The sequence below is a fragment of the Taudactylus pleione genome, unplaced genomic scaffold, assembly GCF_031769625.1.
Source record: "Taudactylus pleione unplaced genomic scaffold, aTauple2 ptg000117l, whole genome shotgun sequence".
Lineage (NCBI taxonomy): Eukaryota > Metazoa > Chordata > Amphibia > Anura > Myobatrachidae > Taudactylus > Taudactylus pleione.
Window position 1 is genome coordinate 424,914 of NW_028284519.1, and position 22,872 is coordinate 447,785.

Genomic DNA, 22,872 nt, shown 5'->3' on the forward strand with positions numbered 1-22,872 from the left:
GTGAAATGGCAGAGCGCACACTAAGAATGATGAGGTGCATTTGGCATCCAGTAGAAATATACCCGCTACTCGCCACTTTTATAACAAAGACATCAGCATAACTACAAACTACTGGTGGGCAGAGAAACTCTACCACCACCACTGGAAAAAACACACGATAAATCTACAATAATCAATGGTTTTTTTTGTCTGCATTTAACTACAATTAATTTCTTTAAATGTGTACCACAAGTAGGATATACGAATTGGAAAGAACACTATATAGAGTTTTAGAATGTTAACAGCACCACAGAGAATTTAATCTCACTCTACTCGTATGGACCTTTTAAAAATAAGTAATATACTTTTTGTTTTTAAATAAAAGTAAAATTCAGTGACAAATTCTTTATGAACATCAGTATAATTGAAAAATTATTGCATTAACTCAAAATAAAAATATTACCAGCACAAAAACATTCAGAGCTAGATTACCTATCTGCAGTGTTTTAAGTGGTTCTAGAGAAGTGGTGGAACTCATCCCCCCCGGTGCTTCTTTAATAAAGGGACAGTGTGCGAAGTAGAAGCGTGCCGAAAAAAGGGGCATAGTCTCAAAAGAGAGGGACGTTGTCACAATAGTATTCCAAATTCAACTTACACCACATAGTAGTGTCCCTTATTATGACACACAACAGTGCCCCTTATACATTGTGTCCCTTATGCAGTGCCCCCAGTGGTGGTGCCGCTTATGCAGTGCCCCCTATGGAAGTAATACCCCCTGAAATGGTGCCATGCGCGCATGCACAAAGAAAGAAAAAGAAAGCCACAAAAATACTTACCTTAAGCCTCGCTCCTGTGTCCGCTGACATCTGGTCCGCCTGGCTGCTTCTCGGAACTATGGGAGAGAAGTCATGATGTTTCTCCCATAGTGCACACTGCGGGAGTCGGAAGTCGTAGCTCAGGAGTGAACTCCAGCCTCCGGCTAGCGCTGTGGGGGAAGTAGCCGGGTGCCCGCTGGTAACAAAATCTCAGCAGGCGCCCGGCAAATGGAGCCTCCGTGCAGCGCCGGGCTGAGGAGGGCCGGAGGAGGCAGAACTGGTTCAGTCTCCAAATAGAAGTGACAGAACGCAGTTCTGCCCCACTTTGACCCCTGCCTATCAGTAATTACGGTATACGTAACCATGTATCAAACCTAAGAGAAAGTGTATAGAGAAAATACCAACTAATCCGTTCCTAACTCACTTTTCAAAAACAGGTTGTAAATGACAGTTAGGAGCCGATTGGTTGGTACTTTCTCTCTCCCCATCTGTTGTGCAGGGGCTTCTGCCTGAAAGGGGAGAGGAAGCTCGTCGTTATAAGCTGCTCACAGCAATCTGCTTCCTGTCTGATGCTCCGATTCCCTGCTTCAGTTCAGAGCAGGAGTGGAAATGGAGCTTGGATGGCACCACTGGGCTATGAATTGTACAGTTAAAAGGAATGAGGACCTGGGCTGAGATCAGTATGGAATACTGGCTACCTGGGGTGGTGTGTATGCAGTGTGTTTTGTTTTAATTTAGGTCTCAATTGCACTGGTATGCGTGTCAGGATGTGTAATTTTATAGATTTGCCTTGCTTCAGTATCATTAAAGCTTGTGTAATATAAGTAATATGTATCCCCTACAGAAAAAGACAAATCGTTCCATTACATTTATAAAAGCAGTCTTCTAATTTGCAGTGCGTGGTAAATTATCCCTAACATAATAATGTCCCCTCCTGCTGTTAGGATAAAGCTCTGAAAAATCTAGGACCTCATTTCACATATGTTTAATCTATGAATTTATATTCCATTATGCAGCAATCATATTTGGATTTCAATTAAAATAAGCATTTTATAAAACTAATGTAGGGGCCCAGGGCTGATTCAGTAAGGAACGCAGTTGCTTATATGCACGCCATCGGTCGGTTGTTGCGTACTGCACATGCTTCGCAGAGCGCAAACTAGCCACTGCGATTGGGACATCGATCGCATACCATGGCAGAGTGATTGACAGGAAGTGTCGTTTGTGGGTGGTGTGCCAGTGCGATTCAACAGTCACTGCGTGGGCGTGCATAACTTAGCCATTGCGATACCTAATGCCACCTGAGGCCTCAAAGTGTGTCCTGAAGCAAACAATTCCTTAGTAAGGTCTTGGCTTCATTAACTGTCCGATGTTAACGATTGTTTCTCTATGTTGGCCAAGTATACGGATGTAAGGGAAAGTGGGCGTCCTTATGTGAGGCTGCGATCGCAATGCAAATATTTACAGGTAATCACTGATTTTAGCAACTGCGCTGTGTGCATATAAGCAGAATAGCGATCCTTAGTGAATCAGGCCCACAGTCATTACAGAAACTGTAAAAGGCTTTGTTTTCTACATGTGAAAGGACATTTAACAAATCCAATATTGTTAGACATGTTATGCAATCACAATCCAGTTTGTATAAGTTTAGATTTCATTTGGAGGTTAAAAAGTTCAGCTCTCCCACCCGATTAAAATTCACATTAAAGTTTTAGGATTTATCCAATATGGTACTGACCTGAAGCAAGAACTCGTAGAGTTTTAGCCACCCCACCCCAAGGAGCTCCAATAGCCACAAAGGAGTGAATATATTTGTTTTTCCAATCCTGGGTCTGATGGTTGAGGAAATAAAGTGTGTACAGATTGCCCATACTATGTGCAACGAGTGACACTGGGCTCTCATATGTTTCATACATAGTTTCTATTAGCTTCTGTAAAGCTTCAAAATATTCTGTGTTCTCATCTAAGAAAGAGGAAATGCATTTTAGGAAAAACTCATCTTGAAAACGTTGCATCACATAACCTGAACCAAAAACAATACAGTAAATCTAAAATCTCAATATAATGATGTGCACTATAGCCTACTAGGAAAATTAGAGTTATGGTAGACTTACCTAGATAACTCTTTTCAAGGTCCATGGGGTCCACAGGGATACCATGGGGATTTTATGGTTGGAGAGATCCAGACACCAAACAGTTAAAGATTCAGCTCCCAGGATGCCTTGGGTCCTCCTCCATATAAACCTCACCTCTAGCCATAGGCCTTTGGTTTAGTTATCATGCCTCAAGGCAGGAGAAGGAAAGAGAAGAAGGAAGAGCAATCACACACCAAAAACTCTTAAGGTGCGTACACACTGGGCGATTAAAGTGGACAACTGAACGATAACGATATCTTTATCATCCATTTTTTTACCTAAATGATGAACGATAACGACGAACAACGCAGGTCGTTCATCTTTATCGTTCATCGGGCAAACATGCAGGCCAAACTGACGATATTGTCAAGTTGCTGCATGTTGGGGAATGGGGGAAGAGAGCCCGGCGCTGAACGATATTGTTAATGATATCGTTCAGCAGGTGTGCTCAATGTCATGAACGACATTGAGCACACCCTGCCAGGGACACACCAGACCATATCACTTAGGGAGCATATCGTCTAGTGTGTATGCTCCTTTACACAAGATGAAGGAATCTGTGACCGAAAGAAAAAACTACCCATGCAGCCAGATGCGTCAGGGTGGGTGCCCTATGGACCCTAGGTTAAGTCTACCATAACCATTTCTTCTTCAGTGTCCATAGGGATCCACAGATACCATGAGGATATCCTAAAGCAGTTCCCCTACAGTGGGGGACACTCCTGAGCAGAAAGGAGAACTCGTCGCCCAAAGGAAGCATCCGGAGAGGGAAAAGTATCAAAGGCATAGAACCTAACAAAAGTGCCTTACACAATTGTTCAGCAGAGGCACCACGATGGCCCTACAGATCGAGGAGAATGTGCTGTCACCGTGCTCGGGACAGGGAGATCAGCCTGTGTGTACACCTGAGAGATAGTCATGTGTAACCATCTCGCCCGAGTCGGCTTATTAGCTGGCCATCCTCGTTTGAGAAAACCATAATACAAAAATAGCATCTGATTTTCTAACAGTTTGTGCGCTCCACATAAATACGGGGAGCACAAACTACATCCAGGGAGGCTTCACCTACAGAAAGAGCTGGAGCTTGAAAAGCTGGAACTACAATTTCTTCATTTACATGAAAACGGGACACTACCTTAGGAAGGTAACCCTCCTTTGTATGAAGAACAGCTTTATCCTGGTGAAAAATAGAAAATGGGGAGCGACAAAAAAGCGCTGCCAAATCAGAGACTCTGCGGGCAGAAGAGATAGCAGGAAAAAGGGTCTTCGCCGTCAACCACTTCAAATCTTCAGAGTCTAGGGGTTCAAATGGGGAAGCTTGTAGCCCCTTAAGAATCAAAGACTACCGGTGGAACAAAAAGGAGGCTGAACTCGCAGATCTCCTTAGAAAAAAAAAACAAAAAACTGACATCTGGTAATGAGGCAAACTTCCTCTGGAACCAGACAGAGTGCCAGTTTCTGAACTGTCAAAGTGGCCAGACGGAGACCGCTGTCTACCCCGCCTGAAGAAAAGCCAGTACCCTGGAAATCCTGAGAACAAAAATATAGACTGCGCACTCAAGACTATTCAGAGCCAACAAGTCTGTAAAGTACTCATAAAAGCATATTTTAATCCAAGGAATAATAAATGGGTATATAGAGACCAATACACTTTAAATAAACATAATAGATGGTGTCTTATAACAAAAAACAAAAAAAAAAAATGTACTAAAACACAAAAAATTAATCGATCAGGATAAATAATTAATTAAAAAATATAGTTACCAGCATTCTATTAGTAAAAAGCGTTGTAACACTGTAGCAGCATAAAATGAAACATATAAAGAATGGTTAATAGGTTTCTAGTGTTTAGACAACTAATAACAAAAAATCAGTCAGATAGTTCAGCTTGTGATGAGGGGTCTCAAATCAAAGTGAGCCAAAAAAAACACGTTGCTGCTGTAACCAGTGGAGCAGAGTAGTTCATTGAAAAAGTCTTATGTACTTACTACTGTATTTAGCACCACAGTGGAAAAACAGTCCTGATAAGCTTCTCGGTAAGTCTGCAGCTTGATGTAAGAGTCAGATATTGCTGCCGCTTTTGAAAGATTATATATCTCACACACTGAACAAGCTGCGGGAGCGTGGTTTGTGAGAGGCATACCCCAGGTGATGTCAAGTTGTTCCGTGAGGCTCTATAGACAAGATGGAGCCAAGTATGTAGGATATCTTTGGAATATGGCCTTTAACAAATTGTGTGTATGCTGCAGGGACCCTGATCTGAGCCGCAGATGGTGTAGAGACATGATGCCATGAGATCCATTTCTAGTAGACCCCATTTGTTTACCAGGAGCTGAAACACTCCCGGATGGAGAGACCACTCTCCGTTGTGTATGCCCTGGCGACTTAGGAAGTCTGCTTCACAATTGCGTACTCCCGGTATGAATATTGCCGAGATGGCTGGAAGATGACGTTCTGCCCAAATCAGAACCTTTGTCACTTCTTTTATGGCTGCGTAACTTCTTGTGCCTCCCTGATGATTGAGGTAGGCCACTGTAGTCACATTGTCGGACTGAATCTGGACTGGCCTGCCCAAGAGCAGGTCCTGTGCCATGATAAGTGCCTTATACACTGCTCGCAGTTCCAGAATGTTTATTGGCAGATGACTTTCCTGATTTATTCATCTTCCCTGAAAGGTGTGATGACCTGTCACTGCCCCCAATCCACGAAGACTGGCGTCTGTGGTAAGAAGCACCCAATTGTGAATCCAGAATGGGTGCCCTTTGTTCAGATGATCCTTTCTCAGCCACCACAGGAGAGAGTGACGAATCTCTGGAGTTAGAATGATTCTCGGAAACCTTATTCGATGATCCTGTCCGTTCCACTTGGAGAGAATCAACTTTTGCAGAGGCCTGGAATGGAACTGAGCATACCCCACAATGTCGAAGGTGGATACCATTGATCCCTGGACCTGCATTGCTAACAGAATGGATACCCTTTGCTTGCATAGCAGCTTGAATATTTGTAAAGACAGCGCCACAATCTTGTCCTCTGGCAGAAACAGTTTGTGCCAGAGAATCCAGCAATGCTCCCAGATGTACCATCTGCTGTGTTGGAGAAAGTGATGATTTCTCCCAATTAATTATCCAGCCGTGATTTCGTAGGCAGGCTATGGTCAGTTGAAGATGGCTTTGTAAAACAACCTGAGTTTGTGCCAATATCAGAAGGTCGTCCAGATATGGCAGAATTCCGACTCCCAGATATAGGCCATCATGACTGCCATTATTTTGGTAAATACCTGGGGAGCTGTAGATAGGCCAAAGGGTAGAGCCTGAAATTGGTAATGCTGCTGAAAAACATCAAACTGTAAAAATTGTTGGTGGGATGGTATAATAGGAACATGCACATATGCACCCTGAATGTAATGAAAAACCATGTAATCCCCTGGCTCCATTGCCAAAATAATTGACCGGATAGTTTCCATACGCAACTTGGGTACATGGATAAACTTGAGGGTTTTTAGATTTAGTATAGGGTGATGAGCCCCATTCGGTTTCTGAACCAGAAACAGATTGGAATAACAACAACCGGGACTATTACCCCCACCTGCAGCAGGGAGTGAATGGCCTCCTGAAAGGCCAAGGCCTTGACCGCATCTTTGCAAAAGAACTTCTGGGGAGGATGCCTCCGGAAAGTGAGGGCATACCCCTGAGAGACCACTTCTCACACCTAGGCATCTGTTTGATGCCAATAATCTGCACACTGAAGAAGTCTGCCTCACACCCTGGGATCCCACAGGAGGAGACCCATCCCATCAGGCCGAAGGTTTGTTGCCCAGTTTAGAAGCTGGACGTCTTGCCGGGCCAGACCTCTTCGTTTGTCGCCTTGCGAAAACTAGTCAACCTAGAGGAAGACTGTTCCCTTGCTCGTCTATGAGGACAGAAGGACCGAAAAAAAGAAACCTGCCTAGACCTAATAGTCGCCGTAGATGGCAGACCTGCTGATTTTGAAGTCGCCAGAGTAGCTATAACTTGATCCAACTCTGCTCCAAAAAGTACCTTTCCATAGAAAGGTAAGACTTCCAGCGCCCTCTTTGAACCTGTATCAGCTTTCCAGGATCTTAACCAAAGGGCTCTATGTGCCACTATTGAAGCTGCTGATGCTTTAGAAGCTAAAATTCCAGCATCTACTGCAGCTCCTCCCAGATAGGAAGCAGAGTCCTGTATGTGGAATATATACATCCTCTGTTCTCTGGTAGCATCTGGTAGAGTGTCTTCCAATGTCCCCATCTATTCTTCAACAGCTTTGGCTACCCAGGCTCCAACCACAGCTGGACGAGTAACAGCTCCAGATGATGAAAATATTGCCTTGAGACATGCTTCAATTTTCTTATGTGAAATCCTTCAGAGAAGATGCTGACAAACTAGGCAATGTAGCATTTCTGTTTAAAGGTGTTACATGAGCATTCACAGTAGGAGATACCACCTGCTTGCTTAGTACATACAGAAGCTAGTAAAGGGTACAACGATGTTATTCTTTTATTCACAAAAAATAGTTTCTGGGTTACCCCCATGCCTCATCCATAAGCTCAATGAGCTGTTCAGATACAGGAAACTTGATTACCTTCCGGTGGTGAGTAAAGATTGGAGCCTTCTTACTATAAGCTGGTTCATCATCCTGAATGGTTAGGACTGAATTAACCGCCCTCAAAGGAGGAACATACACTGAACGGATGATCCTCCTTCCCCAAGCTAGACCTTGGAGAAGAACCCTGCGCATCATCCGATTCCTCAGATGTTGCGTCTGAATCCATATGTTGAGCAGACTGGTGAAAAGATAACTTGCGCTTAGGCACCTTAGTAACTACCGGTCTGCTTTCAACATTAGATGGTGCCCATACAAGTCCTGAGAGGACACACAGGCCATACATGATTTACCTGAAACCAGCACAGGGGGCTGTTCATAAAGGTAATAAGTGCAATGCTATGTGACAGCCTTCACAAATTCTCAAATGAATGCAAAGTACTCAAAGAATAACCTCCACCCCAAAGGATGGAGAGAAAAAATAGTGATCATTCTAATTGACAGACAGAAATAAAAAGACAATGTCAATAGCAGCTAGCAAACAGTCACATACAATGCATGTATAATATAATTACAATGGACTCTAAATCAACTTTACAAACACCAGGAATGGTAGGATATAGAGCCCTGTATACCTTAACCACAGGAGAGGTATACACGTAGACTGACCTAAACCTCCAGAGACCAACAGCTACAGCAGCACACAGATAGTGGACCGTGAGCGTCTCATATTCACGTGGTGAGTAGGCAGAGCAACCCAGACGCGTGAAACCCTTTGTAGGGACTGCGTCTTGGTCGGAGCTGCTGGGGGAGCGCCTACCTCCCCTAAGCTGCGTTAACCATCCGGGTACGCTAGCCTTGTGGCAGCAGAAGTGTCTGCTGCCGATCCCCGGCGTTAGACGATAAGGCCCCGGTGGTGTAGTGAGGACGTGGACAATCCCGGGCCCTGACTGCAGCTGCTTGTAGTGTGTCTGACACCAAAAGCAAGGACTGCCGCGCACGATTCCCCGTAAGAGGGGAACCTCCTTACCAGACATCTCTGTGCGTCTGGTTGCAATCCAGGTCGCAGCATTGCTGCTACGAAGCTCAGCCGCGACATGCCGGAATCACCAGCCCAGTTACTCGCGTTGCGGCTCGGCAGATGTAGATACAGTCACAGTACATGCGTCTTGATTCAGACGTTTAGTACTGCCAACCCAAAAACAAAATAAAACATAAAATAAAAGCTTAGGACTGCAATCCCGTTACAAAGGTGCGTCTTGATCCTGCCGCACCAAACCATTTAAAGCGGGATCTAGAGGAAAAAAAAATAAACACATCCTGGAAGCTGAAGCTTTAACTGTTTGGTGCTTGGTTCTCTCCAACCATAATATCCCCATGGTATCCCTGTGGATTCCCATGCTTCCCAAGAAATAAAAGGATACCAACATATCCTGAGGCATTCCTAGACCATATCAATTTGATTCAAGTTTAAAGGTCTGCGTGTTTCAAATGAGTTTCATACGGAATAGTACATTTCGTGTGAAACACTTTGGAGACAAGCAGACCACACGGTTCAACAAGCCGGCCACCTCAGGTCCCATCTCACAGGATGGTATACAATCGGGAAGCCGGCTTCCCGACTGTCATATCCCGGCGAGGGATGAAATGCCGGGCGTCTAGATGTAGACGCCTGACATCTCCCCAACACAGGGCGCAGCGAGTGGACAGCCGTGGGGGGAGAGGGGGGGGGGGGAGGTTTAGGGCACCCGGGGGGGACTTCGGGTTAGGCACCCCCCCCGGGGGACTTAGGTTTAGGCAGCAGGGAAGGGGGGGTTAGGGTTAGGCACTTGGGGGGGAGGATAGGGTTAGGCACCCCTAAGAAGGGGTAGGCTAGGTTAGATAGTACTATCCACGATCGAACTCTGCTGTTGTCGGCCAGGCGCTGCTGGGAATCGAACCGCTGGCCATGCGGCATTTCATACCGATTCCCACAGGACACAGCGACCAACTGTAAGAACGGAAGGACGATGCCACACCTGCTGTAACTGCATGCCGCAAGCAGGAGGACACTGCACTTGTACACTACATGCAGCAGAACACCGGGGGGAGGGGGCTGGAGAGACGTTTAGGGAGAGCCTATCCAGTATATAATCTTTTGTGCTCCAAACAATCAGTTCACAAAAGAGCTATTACATTTACTGGATGGCCACAAAAAGGAGCAGTTTGTAAATTTTACCATTTTTGTGTTTATATGTATTTTTATGGTTATTTAAGTTCAATGGTTGGTTGTGTAAGTGGCTTAGGGGTCTATGTATTAATAATCGCGGTACTGCAGATATTAATCTGTATGGTGGCTGATATTCTCATTTTGAATGAAAACATCCTAAAGTCACATTTATATACCTGAATGAAAATATACCCACTATGTACTAAACTGAACCCGCAGAGACAACGGTAGCAACAACCACTGTCTCTGCAAGTTACTTCCCCGGCATATTGGAGGAGTCGTTCACCTTTGTGAAAACTCCTCCGGCAGGATCTGACACTGCGCATGCGCATAGTGTCAGTTTCCAGAGTCGACCACAGGCCGCAGAAGAGGGATCGGAAGATACATGATATACCATGTATATTTGTAACACTTTACACTAAAAACACCATAAGCATAGTGCACAGAGGCATTTCATGCCTAATTTTTGCAAAGCTTTTATTGTGCAGCACTTTTACAGCTTGTAATAAAGAATCAACATGCTCCAGGTAACCGGGTATGCTTAAATTACATTAATCTCAGTTAGAGAGTTACAATCAATTTGTACATTTGCCTGTATTTAAAAAATAACATGACTAAAAAACCAAAAACATCTGCTCCATAAGTTTGTGGGCATTTAAACACACTTTAAATTATGCTTTTAAAAAGCACCCATATGACACCACCTTACAGCAAAATAAAAGATTATGGTTTCCATATTAGCTGAAGAGACTTACTGGGAGCTTTGCGCCAGTCGTAAGGAGCTCCTCTCATATTTTCATCACGTGCGTAGCCCCAATCCACCATACTCTGCACAAGGGTGTAGAAATATATACCTGCAAAGCAAAATTCAAACAAATGTGTATGAGGGAAAAAAAAATAAAATTCAATGGATTTTGTTGTTCCAATTTGGGGTGATTACATAAAAAAAAAAAAAAAAAAAAAAAAAACTGTTGAGACCATCAGACTATCGTGGCACATTGCATTAAACCATAATACCTTTGTTTTATTATATAATAGTATCAACGCTGACAAAATACTGGTTGTTTCAAACAGAGCTAAACCTTGGAGAAAACAAATATGTAATTAAAACATTCATATAGAAAAAGGCGCGAGGCTCAGGACGGATGAGAAGTCATCTAGATATCAAGATTTAGACTGGCTGTATCAGTGGTCTGGAGAAAAAGAAGTCTTCTAAAAAGCCAATTTTAGAACATGAACACACTATATGGGGTTTATTTACTAAGCAATGGTTTTATAAACTAGACGTTCAGCAGTTTTGCCACAGGATAAAAAAAGTGGCATGAATTAAGTTTAAAAAAGATAATCTACTTAAAATCCCACTGCGAAAATAGTCTATGTAAAAAAAAAACAAAAAAAAAAAAAACTGCTAAACAGACCCATATATGTTGACTGAGGGGAAAAAAAAAAAAGAACATTTTATGATATGTGTTTAGTTAATGAACTCCATAGGTTTCTAACAACCTCCTAGGATAATGGATTATGGTCTGCATAATCCCATCTGCATTCCCAGAAGGGATCCCAATCAATCCCCAATGAGAATAAAGAAAAAAAGTGATAAGAAAACAAAAATATTTAAAAAAAAATATATTTTTTATTAGTTCTTACCAAAAAGAGTAGGAAGAATACCCCTGACAACGAAGTGGTTAAACTTTTTTTAAACTACAATACTGCATATAGCTATAAAAATATAAATGAAATGTAAACATCTACGTTTTTACAAAGCATATAATTTTGGCTTTAAAGTCTTTATAAATAAAACAAATAAACACTTGATTGAGATTGTAGGAGAAAAAAAACAAAAAAGTGGATGATGCCCATAAGGGATTAAAACAGGACTACCTAGGTCTGTTTTTCTGCTCCGTCCTCTCCTCTACCTTAGCAAACACCATTCTTAACATTTTTTGTTTCTTTTTTTGAACTGCTGCAAGTATGACCTTCTAAAAAAAAAAAAAAAAAAAAAAAAAAAAGCAGCGCGTCCAGGGTGTATTCAACAAATTAACTTTATATTTTATCCACAATATACCTGGCTGCAGAGAAACCATTTGTGGCTCTACACTAGTGGGCAGAGTAGACTGTAGGTACTGGCCTTGTCCATCGCCTCCCGCGTATAGTATTTTTGTTTGTTTTTTACAGTTGATTATTCCAGCAGAGTTTGTTTCACGTCAGTTAGGCCCGAGGCATTTCTTGCTGTTCTTCCAGATTCTCTGATGCTTTTGTGTCTGCCTTATTTGTGCATATTGCTAGGCTCTCAACTATTTTTTTATTTGACTAATTTTTGTTTAACTAGCTTTACTGAATAGCTGAGAAATATAATCTACGCCGTATATGCCATACAGAAATATGCATTCTGCCGACTAAAGCAACTTTTATTGGAGTCACAAATTATTTTGGTAAGTAGATCGGATTTGAACTGTCCTGGAACTTAACACAATTTTAATCAATGCTTTTTGAATAGGGGTCTTTAAGCGTTCAAGCATCAACATTGAGTTCCACTTCCTTTTTCAATACACTATTAGTGATTTTTTTTACCATTTCTCTGCTCTTATGTATATTTTTGTAGAATTACATTTTTACTTGGTAGACCTTTATATCACAGCAATTTTCTGAACATTTTTGACAATTATAATTTATGTTTTGCTCATCAGATTGGTCAAAGATAGCATTTGAGGCTGGCAGTAAGATTAAGCCCTTTTCCACGCCTTCAGCTGCAATATTTAGACTACATTTGTGTCAGATTCCTCATCACTATCTGTATTAGAGTTACATGATCATCAGTCAATTTAAGAAGGACGGATTAGCCATTTCTTCTGGCTTAAGAGGGCTTTGTTGATTGCGAATATTTAATTGTGACCTATTTGTAGAGATCACCACAAACTGGTGAAGCCAATGTACTAAGCAAACCGGTGTTTGGGGATTTACAATGTGTACCATCACATTTGGACCATCTGTGACCTTGTAAGTGTAATTTTCAAGTGATACAACTTATTGAACTGTTCTTTTAAAAATATCAAACAAATTTTTCCGCAAGCATTGATCCATGATCTCTGACCAGACCTGAACTCCAGAATTTGTTTTCGTCATGTAAGAAAATACTCATACATATTTTATATTAGCAGTATAGGCCCATTCATCAAATGCAGCAGAATTTTATCCCCCTCTTTATAATTTCTTGGATTACATTGGTTTAAATTTTTTCGTGGTATATTTCATAAACTATTTTTTATGTCAGTTGGGGTTGAAGGTAAAACACTAGAATCTTTTGCAATTCGTAATTGCCTTAAATCTTGGGAGGTAGCAAAAATATTGAACATCAGTCCATCTAAAGCTGCCATTTGCACTACAGTTCCCATCTAGTGACGTATTTTCTGAAGGCTCAAAATAATGTAATATTTGAATGTAGAGGTTTTAAGCAGCCAGGAAACACTATTTACTGGCTCCAACAGAGTCCTCAGTGTCAGTCATTGATATGTGCTTTCTATCTAGCCCCTACATAAAACGTTATACCTTTTTACCTCAGTTAATTTGCATACCAGTTTTTAAGAAGTGTAAAATGGAAATCGCATTCATTAGCCAGTGTTCTCAAAAAGAGTAATACTGTAATACACAGTTTCCTTCAGAGTGTTTTATTAAACAAACTTTTAACCTGCTCTTGTCTGAGATTCCGATTATGTTCTAATGTTTGCAGATTTTCATAGAACAGAAGATTGCTGAAGCTTCACAATTATAATTAAATATTAAGGGGAAAATTTACTAAGCGACGGGTTCTAAACCCCAGGGGGTTGGTGGTGGTTTCTAAATGACAGCCCTGTTCTATTCTAATATTTGTTTGACAGCAGTTTTGGCCTTAGTAAATCTGCGGATAGCAAAACCGCCACCAAACCACCAGGGTTTAGAACCCGCCGCTTAGTAAATTTTGCGCTACATCTCTAATGAACAGGAAGTGCAACCTATTACCAATAAGTTAATGAGCAATTTCTAAAATTGTTTCCTCATTCTTGAGCACTTATGTGACAAGCAAAGTGTAATTTTGTTTAACTTACCTACACTCCTTTTGCTAGGATCCAAAAATTCCAAGGAATAGGTCTGTCCAAAGCCCGGGACCCTTACGTCTACCCCCTCAGGAGAAACAGTACTTTTGCTTGTTGTGTTGTAGACTAACCTAAGAGACATAATGAAATTCAAAAACAAATCTGCATTTACAAATTGGACAGCAAAACTATACTCTTAAAGCAATGTATGAAACTCAAATTATCAGAAGGTAAATTAAGTGGTCAGTTTCTAAATCTTAAGAAATCCATAGGAAGGTGAATGAAACAAGTGTCATATGCAATAACTGGTGGTAGAAGGGCACACAAAAGAGATGATTTAAAAAATTCCAATAGCAAAATACAGTTTACCAAATATATGGCAATGGACGCATAGATTAGTCTGCATTAGTTCTCACCTTATATTATCAATCCAACAGTCAATAACCAAAGGCAGCAGAAGCTCCAGATTAAGCCAAAGAGTAAAGTAATAATCTGTCTTCTTTGAGCACATGTAATGCACAACCGATGGTTTATTCAATTTGGCTTCCAACTGGTTTCCAAGGTCTCCAGGTACTAAAACACAAATAAATCATCTTCACTACACTTGAAGGACTTGACATAAAAAAGGCACAGCAACCACATGTATGTTTGAATATATCTAAAGGAAGGGATGACTGCATAAAGCTAGGAATTCCCTAGTTTGTATAAAAGGTGTGTGGGGCACATATATGTTACTTTTATGCTTCATTTCAATAACTCTTGGGGGTGAGAAGAATGAGGGGGGGGGGTTGGAGAGTAGAGTCCGGTAAAGAGGGACTGGGTAAGGAATGTGGTAGGTAAAGAGGAAGTAAAAATAGAGAGGCTGGTGTGAAGGGAGCAGAAAGCAATATAGTCAGATAAGGAGTTGTAGGAAATGGGTCAGTTACAAAGGGTGTGGTAAAGAGAATGAGATCAGAAGTAGGAGTTGTGGGGTTAGGCAGTTAAACGTAATGAAATTAGTGAAGGAGAAGTAATGGAAATCAGGCAGGTAAAACAAAAAGGGCCCCCCACAATGGCTCCCTCTACCCGTGACTGAGACGAGACAGTCAGGCGGGGCGAGCCGGAGCAGGCTAAAGTGACTGGTTTACTAGAATACAATTTGATAGATAGGCCCCAAACTACTAACTTGTCTAGTGCCCCATGGGGCCTTAATCCACCTCTTCATAAATACATATACTGAAGGAGACATGGGATAGCAGCATGCAAAGTTAATGGTAGGTGGCGTCACCATACTGCGACATCTTGAAAATACCCAGAACTGCATTAGTTGTAATCTGACATCTTGGGAGTTAGTTTGAAAACCAGCTAGGCTGCTTACAGCAAGGCGATGTGAATTATTGGAGTTCTAATAGGGCATGATATTGGGTGCTCGGCAGATGGAACATTTCCGAAGTTGTGCAGACATTCAACATTCCTCAATCTACAGTACAGTGTCAAATGTATATGGGGAATACCTCATGTAAGGCATTACCACCCACCGTGGATAGCGCAGTGGCCGAGCACGGGTGCTTAATGATCGTGACCAGCGATGTCTGCCCATTATTATCCGAGGAAATAGACAAGCAACACTGGCTGAACTTACATCCACATTCAATGCAGGAAATACCAGACGCATATCCAGTAGGTCAGTGCAGTGTTCTTTAGCTCCCATGGATTATGGGAGCAGAAGACTATCCCGGGTGTCCCTATTAACACTACAATACCAGACACAGCACCTTACCTTGTGAGGTCGCTAATTGGATCATGGAGAACTGGCAACATGTGGAGTGGTCCACTGAGTTCCAGTTATTTCAGGCTGACGGTAGGATATGGGTGCGGCGCAAACCCCACGAGGCCATGGACCCCAGTTGTCTACAAGGCACCGTGCAGGCTGGTGGTGCACCCCAGTGTGTTCACGTGGCATGAGTTGAGTCTGCCTGAACAAGTTATTGACCAGTAACCGCTACATTGCATTGCTGGAGGACCATTTGCAGCCCTTCATGTATCCCCACAACAATCGAATATTCCAGCAGGATAATGCAGTATTATCGGTTGTAAGTTGTCAAGAATTGTCTCGAGGAGCATTCTGAAGAGTTCTGACGAATGGTGTGGCCACAACGTTTGCCTGACGTGAACCCAATAGAGCATTTATGGGACATAGTGGAGAGGTCCATTTGCACCCAAGATCCTGAACCTACAAATATCAGGGAGCTGTGGGAAGCTATCCAGACTTCATGGATCTACATTTATGCAAAGGTCTTCCGTCCACTTGTGGAATCAATGCCACGTCGAGTTGCTGCACTTCACCAGGTTAGAGGGAGTCCTACACAATACAAGGCATCTATCCCATGACTTGGCACCTCAGTGTATATATTGAGAATACAAACTCCTAAACATTGAGAGAGTCTGGACTGCCAATTGCTCAATTGACATTATGCAGTACTGTACATTGAGGGGGATCAGAATACAACAAACGACATGAAACAGAAGGTAATGGGGTGTGTGTGTGTAGGGGGTCACCCTTCAAATATAACTTTAAATCATAGTATGCATATGTGAATACTAAAATAACATTGTGCTTGATTAGGACGCGCCAGGATATGCCAGGTTCCTCAATGGTTGACTTTTCATATACACTGCAGAAAAAGTCTTGATGAGAGAAGCTACAGATGTGTCCTTATACATCTAGCCTCAATAAGCCACGCAGCTTATCTTGCTGGCATGAGTCAGCCGCCAGCTCCCAAACTACTCTGCTAGCAACCTGCATCTATTTTTGACAAAATAGCGATTAGGACGCATCAGCAGACAGTGCAGTTTATTTTTATATGCAACATTTTTATATCTGTTTGCATCAGAGAGTCTGTATATGAAGCAAAACATAACTTGGAATGAAAAAACACTGGTCTCTACATTGTACCACTTCGTATACAGATTCAAAGGCTCAGTCGCACACAGATATAAAAGTGTTGCATATCAAATTAAATCAGTACAGTTGGCTAGTGTGTCCTAGTCGCATCGCGACTTATGCTAGGCGTACACTATACAATTATCTGAGAGATCCGCCCGATATCTGCGGATTACCCTATAATTGTACTGTGTGTGGGCAATCGATGGTAAACTATTGATCGGTCTGGCAAGCTGGATCGTCCAGCATGTCCGACCGATGCAATATTCTGTAGTTAAGTCAGCCACATCGGGCAGTGTATGCAGCTGCTGTCGTAAATACAGGGTCCGCAGCAGATATCTGCTACAGTGCCTTCTTCTGACATTTGGATTATACTTCGTATTTGTGTGCATCCCACAAAACTTATTTTCAGGGAATAGTTCAATTATTAATGTTAAATAGGCCCTTTTTAACCATTCACATAAATAAGGGCCTGATTCAGAGATGGACGCAATAGCATAGTAGCTGTGGGGGGAGATGTATGAAGCGTTGAAACGGCATCAGTGCACGTTACCGCTTCTCCCTGATGTATGATCGGGGTTTTGGCGGTAAATGTCAGGGGCGTTATGCCATTAGCGCCGATGGTCTGGGCAATGTATGAACGGTCAGTGTGCCTGTCGCTATCGACTGCTACAGCCTGGCGATTGCCTAGTCCCCACAGCAGGGACTAGGCATTCTCAGTGGAGCTGGCCGGGACTGAGACACAGCGCATCAGTTCTAGGCTGATGTGCTGTGTACTCAGGCAGGGATCGCCGGAGGGGGGAGTTTACACTCCTCCCGCTTCAGCCGATGGGATGTTCATACATCTCGTCGTTAGTGCTTCCTGCTTCGCCTCGTGCTGTTATAAAACATCTCCACATGTCTTTAGACGCAGCTACTGTGCTAAAATATGCTAATGATGCAGGAGGCGCCTTGTGTAAACAGATGCCTCTCCTATATGCCTGTGTGATTCTTTGCGGCGTGCAAAGACGCAGCATCGGATCACTTACGTTGTCATTGGTCATCTGATTAACCCTCAGGTTTCTCAGGTTGTGCAGGGTTCCATGGCCAGTAAATCTGCATCGGAAGACAGACCCCGAGGGGTCCTTTTTTTGGAAATGCATTGTACTCACCCCACCTCCAAACGTCCACAGCAGGACAATAAGACTGCAGCTTAGGGAGCAATACACCATTGTAGTTGCATGCAAACCAGCAGGTGTTGCATACAACTATGATTCCGTTCCTAAGCACATTTTTGTGTGAATCAGATGTGCATGGATTCTATCCCTGTAGGCATTCACGTGTTTGGTAAATAAAAAACGCAATTATCTCGTGCTCACAGACAGGTACCTGGCAAATCAGGGGCTCAGCTGCTGCATTTCCTATATAAACGCTTTGGCTGAGTGTTACCAAGCATTACACAGCAGTCCCCATCATTGGAATCAATGGTGGGAACCGCTTATCGCCCGATAGGCGGAGGGCCACCTCTCAGCCAATGAACGCTCTCTTAGCCTACTATGCAAATCATTTGTCCCTCCCCTCTGAGGAACCAATATGACAGACCCTGGCAGATTTATGGAAAATAAATCTGTAGGTTGTGATGAAGTATTTGTCAGTATATGGCCAAGATATCTGATGCGTTTATCATATCCGAAAATTGGTCCGACAGTGTGTGCCCAGCGTTAAACACATTTTTGGCAAAAAAAAAAAAGAAGCATATGAGATGCCCGGCGCTAGCAGAGTCTCACAGGACCTTGCTTGCAGAGGGGCTTTTTAGCACAACTGCAGCAAAGATGTTTAAGTACACACTTGTATCACATAATAAAGTAAATTTGCCCAACACTCAAGTTAATTTATACATTTGAGAACCACTGGTATAGCGTGTAGCTACCATTAGTTTGGCTCTTTTGATTACATTAAAAAAATCTTAATAACTGTTTTAATGCTTTCTAACATTAACAATCCAGAGTGATCAAGGCTTCCAATACATAAATGTTTCACAGTATTAATATGATAAGCAGGGTTCATTTTTTTTTCACTAATGAAAAAAAAAAAAAAAAACTGGTTTAAACCAAAAAGGTTTTACTTTTTTTTTTCTAACTCTCTATCTATATAGATAGATCTCAGCTTTCAGAGCTCTGCATGGGAAGCTTTTGCACCAGTTTTACACTTTTAGAGCACAGTATTATACAGTACATGCAAGGCTGTGGCCAGGAGAAACCAGTTTTATATATCGCCTGGTTTACATGCGATGTGTGACTGGTCAGTAATCGTGATGAACTGCTAAACTCACACTACACCTTTATTTGTCTTCAAACACAAATACATACATATTGTATGAATTTGCTCTCTCTTATCTATATAAGGAGTAATATAGTATTTCCTCTCTTAGGGGTCTATTTACTAAGCAGTGTTAGGAGACAGTGAAAAGTGATAAGGTGCCAGCCAATCAGCTCCCAACTGCCATCTCACAGGCTGTGTTTGAAAAATGACAGTTGGGAGCTGATTGGCTGGCACCTTATCACTTTTCACTCTGTCTCCTAACACTGCTTAGTAAATAGACCCCTAATTATGGTATTATTGTTGTACTAGGGGTACAATTTGGAACTTCTCGGGCAGCATATCTAGGAGCACTGATGTGGTTTTCATTTTCTCTTTATTTCTCCCGGAGAGAATATTAATAAAGTCGGCAAGTATGCATTAAAAGAAGCTTGAACAAGATAAAATAGAGTATTAAGTTCAAATCAGTAAACATCCACTGCATTCCCCATTACAAGATCAAGTGGAAATATGCTTTATTGCTGAGGGACAATTGCAAATATCACTATTAATATTAATAGATGAAACAGCCACATTACTATAGTATTAGCATAAGTGGAAGGTATTCAGATGCATCCAGACAATCAGAAGCACCCACTTATCAGTTTAGTTTGCTCCAGGGTTCGCGCACACACAAAAGATAAGCCTCCAAACAGAAGCATACAAGTCTTTCTTGCAGTCAGCATGGGGCGTACTTTGCACAAACACACCCTTACTGTACTTCGGCTGCACTCACTCATCCCTTGCATCCCCTGTTCCACTTCCCTGGGCGCTGCTATGAGTCGTAATTTCCTAAAATGTACCTCAGTCGTTATAAGGGATGCACAATAATTCTTGGTGTGCATGTGCAGTTGAAGATTACACATCTCTACACAAGCCCCAGTGTCTTATTTTTCAGAATTTAACACCAGTCAAATGTTAGCTTTCATTATAATTATATAGCTGCACTGACTACCTGGCTCCCAAGGCCTAATCAGCACTTACCTTACATTAACATTTCTCCTTTATCTCCTTCCAACTGTTATGCATCTGCCCAACTTCATGGGCTGTTAAATGCTCAGCGTGAATAGGTTTTCACACCAGGGATTTCAAAAGTTGCTCTTGTCAACAGCGGATGCCGGCCGTATACATAGAGCCTAAGGTAAAGTAGAAGGAGACAGAGGGGAAATGTAAATTTAAGTTTCATGTTAGATACACTCTTCAGAAGAGTATATCCAACACACTATATCATCTAGCAGGGTCTTTTATATCTATGTGCGGGGGGGATACATATCAAGTAGCTAGTGGGTGACAGGGGGGGAATAAGCAGGCAGATATAACATGACTGTGCAACTTACACAGGACGCTGTTATCTAGAAGGATTTCATGTGCATTACAAGGGGCACGCAGGAAGGTCTGAGGGCAAGTATGGTTAATCCAATGGACGTATGGGGACATCTGAGGGTATGTATGGAATCTGACGAGCATTCAAGCGGTGTTGCGTAATCTGAAGCCATGTGGGGAGGTCTGAGGGATAACGTTCCCGCAAGAATCAGTTGCGGGCAGGGCACCGATGGCCAGGGGCAGGTGCGAGTGAAAAGGGGGCGCAGCCCCGCCAACATCACTGTTGGGGGCGGCCGGCGGCCTCATTAATAGGGACGTTCCCAGTACCTACGGGAGGTGCTGGGCTTCCCCCAAAGCGGTTTCTTAATGTGAATAGATGCCGTGCGCATGTGCACGGCATCTATTCATGCGGCGATAGCACTGCAGCGGCCAGGCTGTTTTAGCAAGGCGTCACTAAAAGGGGCAAGGTGCATTTTGCCCTTTAAAAATCAGGCAGGGTGCAGCGCTCTGCTAAAACAGCCTAGAGTGAACACTGAGGAACATTTAGGTCTCATAGCATGTGGAGATGTCCGAGGGGCATTTACAGGACATGTGGTGAGCTCAGGGGGAATTTAATAGGCATGTGTAGAGGTCTGATGGATATACAGTATATGTATTAAACTGAATAACAAATTATGATGGAGCCCTGAAATAATTAAGTAGGATCCCAAATATTTAGCTCTTGTTCACGAAGGGGTTAATATATTAACAATTGTTTTGGGATAGGAATGCTTTGTATGTTACTATAGATAAGGGAGTGTTTGTCATCAATCCAGAAAAAACCCTTAAGTATTCTGTACAGTACATTGAGTCATGAGTTCTTCACCACTCCCTATGAAACGGTCAGATACATTATTGGCTTTAGGAGGAAGAGAATACCTAAAGTTCTAAAGCTAAAACGGTGGAACAATTTAAACACGTTTGGGATAGGCATAAGACTGTCCAAAAGAGAGATGTAAGGAGCAAATAGGGTTGAAGTTGCCTAAAGAATACATGAAAAGGGGCAGACTAGATGGGCCAAATGGTTCTTATCTGCCGACAAATTCTCGGTTTCTATTTATTCTGATCTCTGCCAGTGAATGGTGCATCATTTTATCTTTATTTTTTGTTTATAGTAAGCAAAGCTCCCAATATTGCACATTGCCAAATGAAGACACAAGTTTAGGGTAAATTAGCAGAAGTGATTTGTCCAGTCTCAACATGAAGACATGAAATTGTGACTCATAAGGTGCCCATACATTTAGGCTGTATCGGGGCAATTCCCCGTTCTGCTAACACGGGGATTGGGGGATCGGAGAAATTCAACATGTTGGACAATCTCGATTCCCTGATTCAGACCCTGAAGTGTTCTGAATCGGCAAGTTGGGAATTTTAAACATGTTGAATTTCCCCCATGCCGAAGGTTACACCGGCGTCGGAAAAACGGGCAATCAGGCAGTAGATATATAGCCCACATAAGGCAGACACAAAAGGAAAGGCATATGGTCACACAACAGGGTCATAAAAAAACAGCCATGAGGAGTACACAAAGCATACAAACTAGGCAGATACCATAGTATACAAATTAATTGTGACAAAAGGTCTGATTCAGACCAGGTCGCAAGCGCTGAGTGCTTGCAATCGGATCGATGGTGGCCCAGAGCGCATGCGCGCGACGGAGCCGGCTCCGTTGTGCCCATGCGCGAGACACGGATAGCGACGGGCAATCCATTGCTCCGGGTCTCGTACCATAGGGGGCGTGCTGTCGATGTTGAGTGAAAGCACGCCCCCTTTGGTGGGGGGGCCGGGGGAGTGGCTGCCCAAACAGAGGCATTCCCATGTGAACGCCTCAGTTTGGGGGCGGCCCCACTGACATCACGAGTGATGTCAGTGGTAGAGATTTTGGCTCTGTTAGAGCCGAAATCTCTCTGGGGCTTGCGGCAACGAGACTCTACCACAAGGGTCTCATCGCAAGCCCGATTGTCACCCACAGCTATGCGAGCGGCCAGGAGGCCGTTCTAAAAAAAAAAAAAAAAAAAAAATAGCCTGGCCCTGATTCAGAGCGAGCAGTCTGTCAGAGCGTCCGGCTCTGAATCAGGGCCAAAGTCAGTTACTTTAACGTTTTATTTTCAGGACAGAAAATCTTGTGGCAACTGGAGAGGTTTGTGCTAGCAAATGAATTAAAATATTTTTAGCTGATTTTGTCTACCTGCTGTCAGAAATGTATAGTTTAGAGCTAGATTTTCAAGTGAAGATTATTCGGTTTTCTCGTTTCACTTTAAATGGTTTTTAATTACTGGTAGAGTATGGATATTAAACCCAACAAGAGCTAAAATTGTTGCCTGCTCTTCTTGATATTGCTTATTGGGAGTCAGTAAATCTAATGTAGCTTAAAATCCTCACAGTGAAACTGGACTTGTGTCACCGTAAAGATGATCATATTTTTAAATTATATGAGCTCGATTCAATTCAACACGAATTGAATGCTGCCAGGAGGGAG

General features: G+C 42.6%; 1 protein-coding gene across 2 annotated transcripts in view; it reads right to left on the reverse strand.

Annotated features, from left to right (window-relative positions):
- PLA2G15 (phospholipase A2 group XV) overlaps positions 1-22,872 on the reverse strand; it is a 29,547-nt gene that overhangs the window by 1,830 nt on the left and 4,845 nt on the right. The window contains exons 1-5 of one of the 2 annotated variants that reach the window (XM_088471832.1): positions 20,016-20,135; positions 14,188-14,344; positions 13,784-13,902; positions 10,457-10,555; positions 2,533-2,757 (exon numbers count right to left, since the gene is read on the reverse strand). In XM_088471832.1, the coding sequence (XP_088327958.1) occupies positions 2,533-2,757; positions 10,457-10,555; positions 13,784-13,902; positions 14,188-14,282 (538 nt within the window). In that variant the 5' untranslated portion in view covers positions 14,283-14,344; positions 20,016-20,135. Of the gene's footprint in view, positions 1-2,532; positions 2,758-10,456; positions 10,556-13,783; positions 13,903-14,187; positions 14,345-20,015; positions 20,136-22,872 lie in introns of those variants that run through there. The other variant, XM_088471831.1, reaches the window with a different exon arrangement.